General features: G+C 41.2%; 1 protein-coding gene across 1 annotated transcript in view; it reads right to left on the reverse strand.

The window, feature by feature from the left end:
* Positions 1-7715: 7715 nt before the first annotated feature.
* The window catches only part of C1AH9orf85 (chromosome 1a C9orf85 homolog), a 74468-nt gene continuing 66408 nt past the window's right edge, over positions 7716-15775 (reverse strand). The window contains exon 3 of the mRNA XM_030809966.1: positions 7716-11097. Within this exon, the coding sequence (XP_030665826.1) occupies position 11097 (1 nt within the window). The 3' untranslated portion in view covers positions 7716-11096. The remainder of the gene's footprint in view (positions 11098-15775) is intronic.

A 15775-nucleotide genomic window follows, 5' to 3' on the forward strand; every position in this document is an offset into this window, starting at 1 on the left:
ATGTAATCAATGTATCACCCAATGGCTGGCTGCTGGCCCTGGGAATGGTGTCATATCAGAGGCTCAGATTTGGCCTTTGCTGTGGGCAGGTGGGGCACTCAGCAGTGACGGTGACAAAATGAGGGGAAGTCTACATCGCTGAGTTCATCGCTGGCTCTATTCCTGCCACTACAGCCACTTTGTGCATAGGCTTATTGAGAAAACACTAGGGTGACTGGAGAAAGATTACCTGACATCCACAGGACAGGTTATCTTGCCCACCATCTGTTCTGAAATATCCCTTCTCATCTTTTCTCCCAAGCCTTCATGACACCAGTTTTCCTCAACTGTTTTCTCCAAGTCCCTAACAATCTGGAAAATCTACTTCCTACTGTTTATAAATCATTTGAGATCTGAGCCATCTCTTCTTTCACACAAAGTGGACGATCAGAAGTACCATTCAAAGTTCTGCCCATTAGGCGGATTTCCGTTTGCTATGGTTTTTCACAGCTATCCCTGAATGAATCTATGCTACAGAAGCCAGCATACCTGGAAGACCTGTCAGTAAACTAGACCCATTTTCCTGCATCAAGTGGTCACAGAAATCTTCCCCTGGGGCCATGTGTATGAGGTGAGGGAGGGCAGTGAAGCAGAGGACCAGGCAATGCAGGAGGCCAGGCCTCTTGCTTGTGCGTTTTGCTTCACTCAGGTAGGTTCAGGAGCCAAGTAAACTGCATAAGCAGGTTGATTGCATGTATCCCACTTCCATGTGTAATGTAATAAAAGAAAAACTTCAGCCAAATTCAATTTAAAGAAGTTTAATTGAGCAATGAACAACTGGCGAATCGGGCAACCCCCAGAATCACAGCAGATTCACAGAGACTCCAGGGCAGCCACGTGGTGGAAGAAGATTTATAGACAAAAAAAGGGAAATGACATACAGAAATCAGCAGTGAGGTACAGAAATAGCTGGATTGGTTACAGGTTGGCGTTTGCCCTATTTGAACACAGTTTGAACACATAGCAGTCTATGAGTGGTTGAAGTATGGCTGCTGGAATTGGCCAAGACTCAGTTATTGTTACAGGCGCATACTCTTAAGTTAGGTTTTCAATTTTGTCTGACTATTAAGCTAGGTTACATTTCATCCACAAGGACTCAAATATAGAAGTACGGAGTCCTTCTCAGGCCATATTTAGTTTGCTTTAACAAATGGAATGCTGCTGCACATATAAACGGCTTTATGGTTCAGTGGATATTCCCATACATGGTGGGTAGTCTGGGTCATATAAACATAGGGCAGCCCATGATAAGGCTTTCAGGCTCTACCAGAGTGCAGGAGCAAGCCAGAGCCACCTTCCAACGATAATAATCACCAGCAGGTCATGAGTTTCCTATTGAGGACTGCCAGAGGCTCCATAAGACACCTCTGTTGGTCAAAGGTATTTTGAGTATCATTGAATCTGTGGGGTCAGAAGGCTCAAGTGACAAGACAGCTGGTACCACAGCCTGGATCTGCCTCAGAACCCTCTTGTGCTCTGTATCCCACTCCAAACTGTCAGCTTCGCAGCTTCCTAGGTGATGGGTTCAAGCAGTATGCACACATGTGGCTTGTTGCCTCCAAAATCTAAAGAAGCCCCAGAAATGTTGTGCCCCTTTGTGGTGATCAGTGCAAAGCAGGGCAAGTTACTTCTCACTCTTAGAAAGTGAGAGACGTACCCCAGGCTATTGCACCCCTCAAAACATTACACATACATCAGGCTCCTGAATGTTCATGGACTCTATCTCCTATCCTCTGGCATGAATGTGACTTACTAAGACATCTAGGATACTTGCTACTTTCTGTTCCCCAGTTGCAGTTAGCATTATGTCATCATTGTAAAAGATGAGAGTGACACGATGTAGGGTATCAAGTTGATTACAGGCCCTTTGGACTGTTTTATAACAGAGACCAGGAGAGTTCATGTGGCCTGGAGACAACTAAGTAAAGGTACAATGTTGCCCTGCCTTGAAAATGTGAACTTCTTCTGATTTTTGTTAATTATGAAAATGGGGGAGAAAGGAATATGCCAGGTCAATGACTGTAAATGGACACTAGGGCCATATTGATTTGTTCCAGTAAAGATACTACATCCAAATCATTGTTATGTTTGCCATCACCATCTGTTTAAGTTTGCAGTGATACACAATCATTTTCCATAACCTGTCTGACTCTTATACTGGCCAAACAGGTAAGTTGAATGAGCATGTGATAAGGATCAAAGCATCTTTTAAGTGTTTGATGGTGGCACCAACCTCTGCAACTCCCCTAAGGATGCAGAATTGCTTTCAGCTTACTATCATGAAGGAGGGTGGTGGTGTAGTTCCAGGGTCTTCACTTGGTCCTTTCTACCATAGTAACTCTCACTCCATAAATAGGTAACAAATATGGGCATCTGCCTGTTACTAAGTATATCTAGCCCCACTGTATATTTTAAGGCTGGGAAATAACCACAATGTGGATCCAAGATCCTACTGGACCAACCGTAAGATGAACCTGGGCCCAGACTCCACCAGTTATCTGAATGGTGGACCCCACTGGCATTTTTCAGGTCTCCTTGGATAAATGTCAGTTCAGAGTAAAGTATCTAGTAACTCCTGAGAGGATGTGTTATTTCTCTTTGCCCTATGTATAGTTTCTTAAGTAAATGGCAGTAGGTTCTTCCAGGGAAGAGGAGACGGATCATCCATGATAAACAGCTATGCCTCCACTATAGCATCTGTCCTCAAAGGATCCACCCTTTCCCTCTGTTGAGGGGCTTTGGCTTAGATCTGGGACCTAAGAGGCCAAGATTTCCCATTATGTAGATTTGAGGTTTTCCCAGTATAGCCCCAATTTTTTCACCTGTATATATCAAGAAGAACTTCAGTAGTGACCATAGATTTCATTTCAAGAGATCCTATAATCATTTAGTTATTGCCACAGATGCCTGTGGGCCAAAAATCTCTAATTACCTCTGTCTCTGTGGCTTACTGTAGCTGATGTACTCAACTGTCTTTGACAGTTAAATGCTGCCATTTGGCCTCAAGCCTCTGGGATCCCATATTCCCATGAGATCAGAAAACCCAGTCCTTTTGCAATTTCCCCCAAGGTTATCTCTGGCCTCTCAAGGAGAGTCATCACCTTTTCAAGCAGGTCGGTATCTTCCCACTGATGCACTTCCTGCAGCTTTGGTGACAAGCAGATGAGAGGGTGGCTGAGTAGTTGTTTGTAATAGAGAAGCACTGCTCTTTGGTATGCCAGGGAAGTTCCAGCATTTTGACCTAATTAGCTATAGGCCATAAGCAGGTCATGAAACCGACTCAAACAAGATTGTGCATCAGAATCCCCTGGAGAGCTTGTGAAAACACAGATTCCTGCGCCTTACCCCATAACTCTGATTCAGGAGGTCTTGGGTGGGGTCTGAGAATTTGCATTTCTGAGTTTCCAGATGATGCCAACCCTGTTGTTTGGGAACACAGTGTGAAAGCCACTGTTCGATATTTCAACCTCATTATATCAGAGGCCTAGGGAAGTTTTTCTCAGTCTTTAATATGCACACAAATCACCTGGGAGGCTTGTAAAATACAGAGTTTTGCTTCAGTAGGTCTGGGGCGGATTCTGAGATTCTAGGAGTCCATTCAGCTCCCAGGTGATGCCACTGCTGCCAATCCACAGACCACACTGAGTTTCAAGGCTCCAGGCCATGAGTTCAAGCTCAATTAACCAAGGCCATGAGTTCAAGCTAATTAGCAGATCATTAATATCACTCCTGGGTGGCCCACGCAATACATTAAATCCCAACCCATCTCTGTGAGTGTGGCTCAATAAAGCCATGTATTTTTTCTCGTTGGTCTAACATCCTTAGGATTCACTAAGGGCTCCCCAGGCTCCTGACAATACAGTTTGGTACAATCCTGATCTAAACTTCTTTCTGTGTACAGGCTATCACTACTCACTTCAGGACTTGTAATTCCTTTCAGTAAAGGCCTAGTAGTAATGAGCAGCAGGTGTTGGGTGGAGGGAGGTCCTGAGGGGCACTGGCCTCAGCTTGTGTGACAACTGCCCCAGGTGCAGGTATTGAACAATTTTTATGTAGGTAAGAACTGCTTCTCTCAAATAGTGGAGGCAGAGCTCCCTCACATAGCTAGGGAAGTCCAAGGGAGTCTGGAGTTTCAAAATTCTGCTTTACCCACATTGATCCAACCCCTGTTTTAAGCTCCACTCCTCTACCAGTGCCCTCACCTTGGCAGAAAAGGCCTAGTGAAGTTGGTGTGCAACCCAATTAAATGTTGTTATAATGCTCAGCATTTGGAACTGGACGTGGCCCACAGTGTCATCTGCTCTGTGAGTACAGGAGACACTTCATCCTTCAAAAGCTGCCACCCAGGCTTTCTGATTATCCACTTACAATCTCAACTGCAAACTCACAGTTTCATTTTTCCTTTATTCTTCATATACTTTCTAGCACTGTCAAAAGAAGCCAGGTGGTCCCATGGTCTATACAATCATTACTAATCACACCATAATGTCAGTGCCACAGTACTTGATCTTCCAATGCCTTTTGCCCTCTTCCTGCTCTTCATCTCATGCCCACAGAGTGATAATGTGAATAACCATGATGCTGCCCTATGACAGGTGTTATCTGTGTCGTGTTTACCACTGGCAAGTAAGTAAATGCACTATCCAAACCAAGATTCCCAATCTGAGTGTCTTTCTCCTGGGGCCACCTGTAGTAGCAATTTCTATGTCAGTCAAGATCCCACAGAGGCCGGATGCGGTGGCTAACACCTGTAATCCCAGCATTTTGGGAGGCTGAGACAGGTGGATCACAAGGTCAGGAGTTCAAGACCAGCCTGGCTAAGATGGTGAACCCCCATCTCTACTAAAAGTACAAAAATTTGCCAGGCACGGTGCAGGCGCCTGTAATCCCAGCTATTTGGGAGGCTGAGGAAAGAGAATTGCTTGAACTCAAGTGGCAGAGGTTACAGTGAGCCAAGATTGTGCCACTGCACTCCAGCCTGGGCAACAGAGTGAGATTCCATCAAAAAATAAAAAATAAAAAAAGGCCAGGCGTGGTGGCTCACGCCTGTAATCCCAGCACTTTGGGAGGCCGAGGTGGGTGGATCACAAGGTCAGGAGATGGAGACCATCCTGGCCAACATGGTGAAACACTGTCTCTACTAAAAATACAAAAATTAGCTAGGCTTGTGGTGCATGTCTGTAATTCCAGCTACTCGGGAGGCTGAGGCAGGAGAATTGCTTGAACCAGGGAGTCGGAGGTTGCAGTGAGCTGAGATCACGCCACTGCACTCCATCCTGGTGACAGAGTGAGACTCCATCTCAAAAAAAAAAAAAAAGAAAAAAAATTCCAGAAATAAATAGATGACATACTCTGGATAGCTTAAAGAGAGTTTAATAAAGGCACTATTTACAAGGATATGAGTAGGGCATAGGGAATTCACTAAGCATGGTACAGTACCCTGGGGCTAGTAACAGCGTGGCACCATTACCACTCAGCATTAATGTTAAAATAAAGATCATAAGATTGATAGAACAGACTCTTTGTGGCAATAAGATACCAAATTATAAACAGGACCTAGGCTATGCCAGGCAAGACTTAAGTCATGCACTCCTATGCTTAAAGGATAAACTGTGCTCTAACTGCCACAAGGGTTTTTTTTTTCTCTGGCAGCTAAACAAATGCTAGTCTTGAGATAAGCAATAGTAAAAAAAGTTGCAGCTCATGCCAACCGTGACTAACTGAACCCCTGTTGCACCAGCCACAACTATAGCCTTGATTGGACAAAAGACTGGTTTCAATAACTTTCCCCTGATAAGACCACCGATTATGGACTGGTTCTGGCTAGTTAACAGAGGTTGTGCATTTATGTGCGTTCATGTCCTGAAAAGACCTTCTGATGTACAGGACCTAATTTTTAAATGTTATGTATAGGGCCTAATATTTAAATGTTAACTATCCACCCCAAAGTGAACATGGGTTGTACATAACATGCATGCTCGTTCAATATGCATGCGTCAGGACCACCTTCATGAATATTTCTAATCCTCCTGTAACCTGTTGAATATGTATGTTTAGCCAACCCATTCATCATAAAGCTCTTACCCCAACCCCTCCTCCTTCGAAGTTCCTGTCTCTGGTCTTGCCTGGAGGCTACGCTTCCCAGCCTGCAGGATGCCACCTTGCAAGTTGTAACTCCTTATAAGAAATAAAGTCTCTTCACCTTTCTAAACTTGTAGATTTGTGATTTTTTTTAAGTTAACAGGTGGCATGTGCCTGTGGTCTCAGCTACTCATGGAGGCTGAGGTGGGAGGATCCCTTGAGCCCACAAATTAGGAGTTCAAGTCCAGCCTGGGCAACATAGCAAAACCCCATCTCTTAAAAAACTTTTATCTAAAAAAAAAAAAAAGAAATAGCTGCCCTACGTGTTCTACCCAACTCCAACAGAATGACATCAAAGTAACTGGAATATAATGGCACAGAGCACAGCATTTCAAAAGACAGTATCAGGTAAAACGGACAGCATTTAATATAGTCCCAGCTGAACAAAGATTTCGGCTCTCTTTGAATGATTTCATAGGTAGACATCAGCCAGTCCAGTCCGTGTTTTTGATGAACAGTGCTTAAGATGTGCTCCCTGAAGTGAGATCACCCAGCCTGTGGCTTTAAAGTGATAGCTGAGTGATGGATGGTAATTTCCCATCTATTATGATAAGACTCCCTTCCCAAAGGATTTTTCTACATTCTGCTAAGTGACTCTGGTTTTCATTTCCCGAACACATTTTTCTTCCCTGAATGCCTTTCTAATATGCCTTGTTTAAATAGTCAGTGGCTTATTGAAATTTGCAGGGACTTGTTTCTGCCTGCTACAGAATGATTTTTTTTCTTTAATGTCACCTTGATTTGTTAGGATGCATTTGACCTCCTGTCACTGACAGGAGAAGGGGTGAGGTCTTCTGCAGACAGTAAAGAGCAGGCAGTTTTATTTCTTAGATCTTTTTACAAGATTTGAGGAGTAAGGAAGAGACAGCAGATGGTTTTGAAGAGATTCAATCACCCATGGGTACTGCTGCGGAATGTGGGTCCTGCAGGCATGCAAATATTCAAAACAAACTAAACCTTTAAATAAATAGAGATCATGCCATTACCTTCTCAATTTGGGACCATAGACATTGACATATACATTTTAACTTAATATCAACAGGAAATCAAAGTGCTATGTTCATCTTTTAGTGACCACAGATGGTACAAATACCAAGGTAGATGGCAAATATACCAAGCGATGGTGGGCTGGGGTACCGGTTACTCCACCTAAGGATTACATTTTATTTTTTGTAAATCTTTACTACTAACAAGTAACATATATATAGTAAAGTGTGCAAATTTAAGAGTATGGCTCAGTGTATATATATATATATTTATGTGCAGTGTGTGTATATGTACTTAACTATCATCAGATCGAGAAGTAAAACATTTCTAGCACTCTGGAAGGTTCCCTTGTGCTCTCTTCTAATTATCACCACCCTACCCCCAAGGGCAATCACTATCCTGACCGCAATCACCATAGATTAGTTTTACCTGTGTTTGATTTTCACTTAAAGCAATGATACGATATTACTTCTTTTGTGTCCAGTTCTTTTTGGTTCATTATGTTGTGAGATTCAGCCATGTTATAATGCGCATCACTAGTTTATTTCTTTTTATTGCTAAAGAGTATTTTATTGTAAATATATATCACAATTCTTTATTCTTTCTGTCATTTATGGGCATTTAATTTCTTTGAATAAATTTAACAAGTTGCAAATGAATATTTAGCAAATTGCACTCAGATTAAAATAACAAAGTAATCTCTTATCAGAAGTTAAGAAATACATTTTCCTCCTCCTCGTCCATATCCAAAGACAGTTCTGAAAATGCCTTTTCTTCTCTATTATAGCAACACCTAGTGGCTTGAGAAGGTCAGGTCTAGAGGTATGCATTTACGGCTGGGAAACACTGACTTTTAGTTTTGAAGACCTCGGATAGCACCTAGACGTCCGCTATAACCACATAATAATGGTCCCCATCTGAAACCATTTAAGTCAGAATCTTTGGAGGAAGAGGCCAGGATTGGTAGGTTATAAAAGTTGCCCAGATGATTTTAATGTGCAGCCAAGGCTAAGCGCTACTTATCTAGACCAGTGGTTTGCAAACTTTTGTCAAATAATCAGAATCGCGTTTCAAACACAGATTGCTGGGCCCCGCCCACAGAGTATGTTTCAGTAGGTCTAGGGCAGAGCCCAAGAATTTGCATTTCTAACAAGTTTCCCAGGTAATGTTGATGCTGCTAGTCCAGAAACCACATGATAAGAACCACCGATCTAGACTAAGTCTGTTATTTAATGCAAGAAAAAAACTGCAGGCCAGACAGTGGAAGCAATTTGCTGGAGTCATGGAGTCAGATAGTGACAAAGTTGTAACTAGAACAAAGGCCTCACAATTACTTTCCTCTCATCAGATATATCTAAGCTTGGATACTGCTGAATGTTATGCTATTTGAAGCTATGTAAAGAGATTACTCCCCTGCAATAAAAATGTAAAACAAATAGATGTTTGGAGAGGTGGGTGAGGTAACTCTTTTCCATAAACATATTTGCAAAAACGTAAGCATCCTGAGAAAGTGGAAGCAGAACACATATACGAGGACCAGTACTTGATGAGGACAAGAGAGATGGGAAACAGGCTGTGGAGTTCCTTTCGGCACCCTGACTGTTAACCCCTGCTCAGGAAAGGGTGCATCTGTCTTCATCATGCCTCTCTCTCCTCCCCTCCTCCAGCCACCTCCCAAAGGCAGAGCTGCCGCAACCTGCCTGGCCCATGTGGTGGCAAGTCACCCAGTCAGGAGACACCCTGGCCAGTAGTTTATCTCTTTCTTCCACATCTCTCCCATAACACAAGATTTACTGTGTTGCTGTATTTTCCCATGACTCCTAAATCTCACTCACACTTGCCCCTTACAATAAGATTTTCCCAAAAATGGCTGGCTTGTCCCCAACAGTTGTGGCCCACATCTGCCAGTTAGACAGCCCTGTGCCTGAGTCTGTAGCGCAACAGCTGTGGGGCTGGGTGTGAGCCTGTCCTCCTAGCTATGCTAAGCATGCTGTAATGACATAATACCCTGGCAGCTTGGACCTTTGCCTGCTGAGCCATTTTGGCCTGACTTAGTGGCTCCCTGAACTGTATCAGGGTCACATGGCAGGAGAGCTTTGCTCGTGGAGCTGGGGAATCTGTATTTTAAATACATGTTACAGGTGATTCTAAAGTACACTTCTGGGAAGTGTGGACATTTTCAGCTCAGGATTTAAGAAGGAACTGATTTATTCTACCAATGGGAACAGAGAAGAGAGAAAGGAAACTGCATCAACCAGAGATTGCAGGTGCAGGGCATTCTCATGTAAGATATTTAAAAAACTGTTTTCTGCAGAAAAAAACTGATGAAGATTAATTTTTGAATAAGGACATATGCAAAGACTTAAGGACTGTCTGCTATGGAATAAAAGGCAGCCAGTCTAGTGGTGGACAAGAGCAACTTGAGGGGGAAGAAACCCCAAACAGAACAAAACAAAGAGGGCCTAGAATATACCAAAACAATCTCTGCAACTACAGTGGTTACATCAACAGTTTCTTAGGAAAAATCAGACTAATACCAAAATTCACATTTTGGCTTTGATGGTTTGCTGTATAAACAGTTTTCATCATTAAAGGAAGGTCCAGTTATTCTTTTTTTCTTTCACGAAGTCCCTGATTGAATCACCTCCTCCTTCCAGCACGTTTATTTACACACATACAGAGACACAAGTACATATATACATATATCCTATTACTGGCATCTCACTTTGACTTAAAGATGATGAAAGCCATTTCAATTACAACCTCAGGGGAAGCCACTTCCCTTACCTCCCCTGTCACATTGGACATACCCACAATAGGCCCAATACAGAAGAAAACAAAAATTCTTAGAAGTTCATACTGACTTACCTACTGAGGCAATGTACCAGACTACGTGTTGTTTACATGCCTTCCAATTCTAAAAATCTATAAGAAATCACAACTGCACACACAACAGGTGCTCTACAGTCTTGTAAATGATGCAGTACATGCCCAGGCGTGGCAGCAGATAGTCTTTCAGGCTTCAGGAGTCCAAACCTCTGTCAATACCAGGATTATTATCCACATTGTTAGTTTCTTAATGTGAAGGATATCTTAAAATTGATGTATAACACATTACAGACTGTGAGAAAATATTTCCAAATTATATCTGATAAAGGACTTGTATCTAGAATATATATAAAAGACTCATAACTCAATGGTAAGAAAACAACCCAATTTTTAAAATGGGCAACACATCTGAATAGACATTTCACCAGTGAAGATATAGGATTGGCTAATAAACACATGAAAAGATGTTCAGTCGGCTGGACGCGGTGGCTCATGCCTATAAGCCCAGCACTTTGGGAGGCCGAGGGGGGCGGATCACAAGGTCAGTAGATGAAGACCATCCTGGCCAACATTGTGAAAACCTGTTTCTACTAAAAATACAAAAATTAGTTGGGCATGATGGTGTGTGCCTGTAATCCCAGCTACTCGGGAGGCTGAGGCAGGAGAATCACTTGAACCTAGGAGGCAGAGGTTGCATTGAGCTGAAATGGCACCACTGCACTCCAGCCCGGGCTATAGAGCAAGACTCCATCTCAAAAAACAAGGAAAAAAAAAAAGAAAAGATGCTCAGTCAACATCATGAGTCATTAGAAATATACAAATTAGGCCAGGCATGGTGGCTCACACCTGTAATTCCAGCACTTTGGAGGTTGAGGCGGGCAGATCATGAGGTCAGGAGTTCGAGACCAGCCTGGCCAACATGGTGAAACCCCATCTCTACTAAAAATACAAAGATTCGCCAGGCATGGTGGTGTGTGCCTGTAGTCCCAGCTACTCGAGAGGCTAAGGCAGGAGAATCACTTGAACCCGGGAGGCAGAGGTTGTGGGTGAGCCAAGATCCTGCCACTGCACTCCAGCCTAGGCAACAGAGCGAGACTCCATCTGAAAAAAAAAAAAAAGAAAAAAAAAGAAATATACAAATTAAAACCACAGTGAGACTTCACAGACACTAGAATGACAATAAATCAAAATGCACTGACAATTACAAGTGTTGGTGAGGATCTGGAGCCTCCTCAGTGTGGAGTCCTCACAAAGCTCTAGGATTGTAAAAGGGTGCAGATATTACCACAAGTTTGGTGATTCCTTAAAAACTAAATATGAATTTACCACACAATCCAGCAATCTAATCTCCCTCTTAGGTATATATATATCCAAGAAAAATGAAAACATATGTCCACACAAAGAGTTTGCATGCAAATGTTCACAACAGTATCATTCATAATAGCCCAAAGTGGAAAGAATCCAAATTTGAAGGGGTAAACAAAATTAGTATGTCCATACAATGGAATGCTATTCAGAAAAAAAAAAATGATGAACTGTCGGTACATGTTTTAACATGGCTCTACCTCAAAAATGTCATGTAAGGTGAACGGAGCTAGACTCAAAGACTACATATTTTATGATGTCATTTATATGAAAGGTTCATAAAAGGCAATTTTATGGACACACAAAAGATTAAGTTGCTTGGGGCTGGGGAGTGGGAATGGGGAGTGGCTACAAGTGAGCATGAGGGATCATTTTGGGATGACGGAAATGTTCTAAAACTGGATTGTGATGATAGGTGCACAATGCTTGTATATTTACCAAATCATTAAATTATACACTTAAAATTGGTGAGTCTTATGCATGTAAATTATGCCTCAATAAAGCATTTTAAAAACAGAGAGACAATTATCACTATGAAAAAAGCTTTCATACAATTTAACTGACTTTACAGCACAATGAAGGCTGGTATTTTTATCAGTAATTCCCAACCATTTCCAGGCCAAGAATCCCTTTTTAACAGCAAAAAAATCACAGCTCAACAATAGTTAAATTGAACCTTAAGCATAAATTGAGGAAATACATAATTTCAGGAATACTGTGATAATTTTAATTGAATTTGGACTTAACTAATCACATCTACTACATATAAAAATAGAATATAAATAGCAAGATATAGTAGTCAGTCTACTAACAATGTTAAGTGCAGATATAGAATCACCAGCTCCTCCATACAGGTGGGGTCTCACTCAAGGGACAGTGACCCATGAGTTGAAACTCCTTCTAAAGCTTCCATCTTCTTAATGCAGCAGTGAACCAAGAAAAGCAAAATTGCTGCTTTAAGTTCAATTCCATGATGTTTTTAGTCATCTCTGCAATTAGTTTACAGCTGGGAAGAACATGATTTATTTTTCGGACTAGAAGCATGTCCCATGTGTGGGCAAAATTTACTTGACAAGTGGATCATAGAGAAAGAGGATGCTGTATGACTAGAAAAATATACAAAGGTTGACTGGTTAGATGCTGGTCCAAACATACTATGGAGCTGTTTTGTGGATTCCTGATTTGTCTCTAATCTATCCCCTAGGGCCCATTTCAGTTGTACCTGCTTGTGTAACCACACAGCTACAATGCAAACTTTATATCAAATGTTCATGACCCTGCAGAGACAGCCTGGCCCCTCACTGTGGCTTGCTTCCTCTGGGATTTTCATTTTCTGTTGGATATCCTCTCACATTTGTGGACAGCAGTATAGCATCATTAAGCATTTCCAGCATTACCAGTTGAGGATTTCCCACACATAAATCACTTAATAGGATCTGAAATGTACTGTTTCCATGGCCAAGAAAAGGATTCCAAAATTGTTTCCAAATTATTTATGAAACACTTGTTTGTTTCAGTAAGTCTTGTTTTTGTCACTGTCCACTGGCAGCCACTCACACTGCACCTGCCTTGTGTCAGCTGGCAGCCACAAGTGTTGCAGAGATGAGAAACATAGGAGAAACTTATTTTTAAACAGTGTGTAACTGTTTAGTTACACTTCTAAATAGTAAGCTCAGAATGTTTTTGGGTGAAGTATATAATATACTATTCTCCCTGTGTTTCCAGATTACTCATTATATGTTTTTCCAGAGTCACAATTGGACCTATTGCTTTAAATTTAGAGTACTTAGCCAGAAAACATATTGAGTACAATACACTGTTTGGAAGTGTAAATAATATAGTTTTAAAAATCATTTTATCTTATGTTTCCTGACTTCGCGGACATGTTGTAATATCCTCTGCTAAGGGATGTCAGTTTTGTCCCGTTCTAGACCATCTTTCCTAACCTCAGCTGGTCACGGCAATTTCCCCAGGGCCAATTCATTTCCTGTTTCAGTTATTTAGGTCATTGTTCCCATGTTATGATTTTTCTTCATAATGGCAAAAGAAATAAATAACTCTTACAGATTAAACAAAAAAATATAGGCCAGGTGCAATGGCTCACACCTGTAATCCCAGCACTTTGGAAGGCTGAGATGGGCGGATCACTTGCAGTCAGGAGTTTGAGACCAGCCTGGCCAACATGGTGAAACCCTGTCTCAACTAAAAATACAAAAATTAGCCGGGGATGGTGGCACGCACCTGTAATCCCAGCTACTCGGGAGGCTGAGGCCAGAGAATCTCTTGAACCTGGGAGGCGGAGATTTCAGTGAGCTGAGATCATGCCACTGCACTCCAGCCTGGGTGACAGAGTGAGACTCCATCTCAAAAAATTAAAAAGTTCATTTAAAATATTTAAATGATTTACATATAAATGTTTAATATTAAAATTTTATCCATATACTTCAACTTAACATTGCTAGAGGTTATAGAAATGTTTAAACCAAGTTTTGATGAAATACTGTACCACTTCTACCACTTAGTCAACTTCTGAGCACTTAGGTACTATTTGTGTTTTTACAACCAATATATTTTTAAACGCTCCTTATTAGTACCAATTAACTACCAATTATAAACAACATTCTATGATAATACAAAGAATGCATTTCCTTTGTAAGGAACCTATTTTTAGACTATAAACTTTTCTTAATTTTTAAGATTATGTAGAAATAAAAGGTGCAACCACATATGTAATTGCGGTTTAATTCCTTAAAAAGACTACTTCCTTAAAAAGTCTCATGTATGAGATTTGGAAAGGTATGATTTTTTTCAGTAGGTATAATGATTGACAAAATTGTGGGACTCACTAGCATAGAGATGAGTAAGCAATTCCAAGCCCCTAGATTCCATCAGCATAGCCAGTAAAAATTGTGGAAAGTGGTCCTGTAACATTCAGTATTGCTGACAAATCTGAATAATATGAGAGAAAAAAATTCTATGCCACAATTACAGGGAAATCATTCAATACAGGATTAATGTTACAAGGGAAGGAAAAGACCTAGGAAGAGGGGTAAAAACAAGGGACAAAAATGTGTTAAAGGTTAATATTGTTACACATTTCACTTAAGAAAAAAAGTTTAGGATCATGGAATATTTATAACTTTGCATAAATGTGACATCTATCAGTTTTAATTTTACATTATAAATTATAAATGTATAATATGTATAAGATCTATCTTATATAAGATTTAGGTCTTACATATATAATCTTGTATACATGGTATATCAATTCTTCTTTTGCAGAATGTAATCAAACAACCACATTGATAAGCCTTCATTACTAATGAATCATTTTTTGATACACTGATCTTTCTCTTTTTGCCATAGCACGCAAGTGCTATAAAATAGGGTTATAAAACTTGCTGAGGTATCAGCTGGGAATGCATTTGGCTGAAAGTAACAGAACTTCTAATTGGCAACAGCTTATGCATTAAATGTCTAATGAGACATGTAATTAACTTTTTTTTTTTACAACAAAAGAAACTATTTAAAAACATTTTTTTTTTACAGATATGGGTGCTTGAAAAAGCTCTGGACATGTAATTATCTTACAAGAATTCTAGAGGTGGGTGAGCCCAGGGCTCGTTAGTTTAGCAGCTTCACAATGTCAGGGCTCTGGATCACTGTCTCTGCAGCTCGTTTGGTATCCCTATCATGGCTGCTAGCTCTAGACATCATATTTCCTCACAATCATATTCAGGTAGAAACAGCCTGTTAGAAAAGTGCTTTCTTCTTGTCAGTGAGGTAAGTCTTTCCCAGATTGTCTCAGCAGATTCCCCTCATATGCTGGGTACTCCTAGTTGCAAGAGAGATTATGAAAGAGAAAACGTGACAACGGGGGTACTATATTCTAGTTATGTAGAGAAGGAAATGGGCATGGGAATGGCTTTTTGCCATATGCAGCTAATTGTATTTGTTACAGTTGATGATCAGAATCACCTGAGGAGTTGGAAAAAAAAAAATCCTGGGCTATATTCCAGACCAAATGAACCACAATATCCCAGGAATAAGAATTTTCTTTTTTTTTTTTTTGAGATGGAGTCTCGCTCTGTCGCCCAGGCTGGAGTGCAGTGGCGCGATCTCAGCTCACTGTAATCTCCGCCTCCCGGGTTCATGCCATTCTCCTGCCTCAGCCTCGCAAGTAGCTGGGACTACAGGCGCCCGCCACCACACACGGCTAATTTTTTGTATTTTTAGTAGAGACGGGGTTTCACCACGTTAGCCAGGATGGTCTCGATCTCCTGACCTCGTGATCCACCCGCCTCGGCCTCCCAAAGTACTGGGATTACAGGCATGAGCCACCGTGCCCGGCCAATAATTTTCTTAAAAGCTCCTCATATAAGTTTTATGATCAGAGCTTTGGCACTTCTATAAC

Source organism: Nomascus leucogenys, chromosome 1a, assembly GCF_006542625.1.
Source record: "Nomascus leucogenys isolate Asia chromosome 1a, Asia_NLE_v1, whole genome shotgun sequence".
Taxonomy (NCBI): Eukaryota; Metazoa; Chordata; class Mammalia; order Primates; family Hylobatidae; genus Nomascus; species Nomascus leucogenys.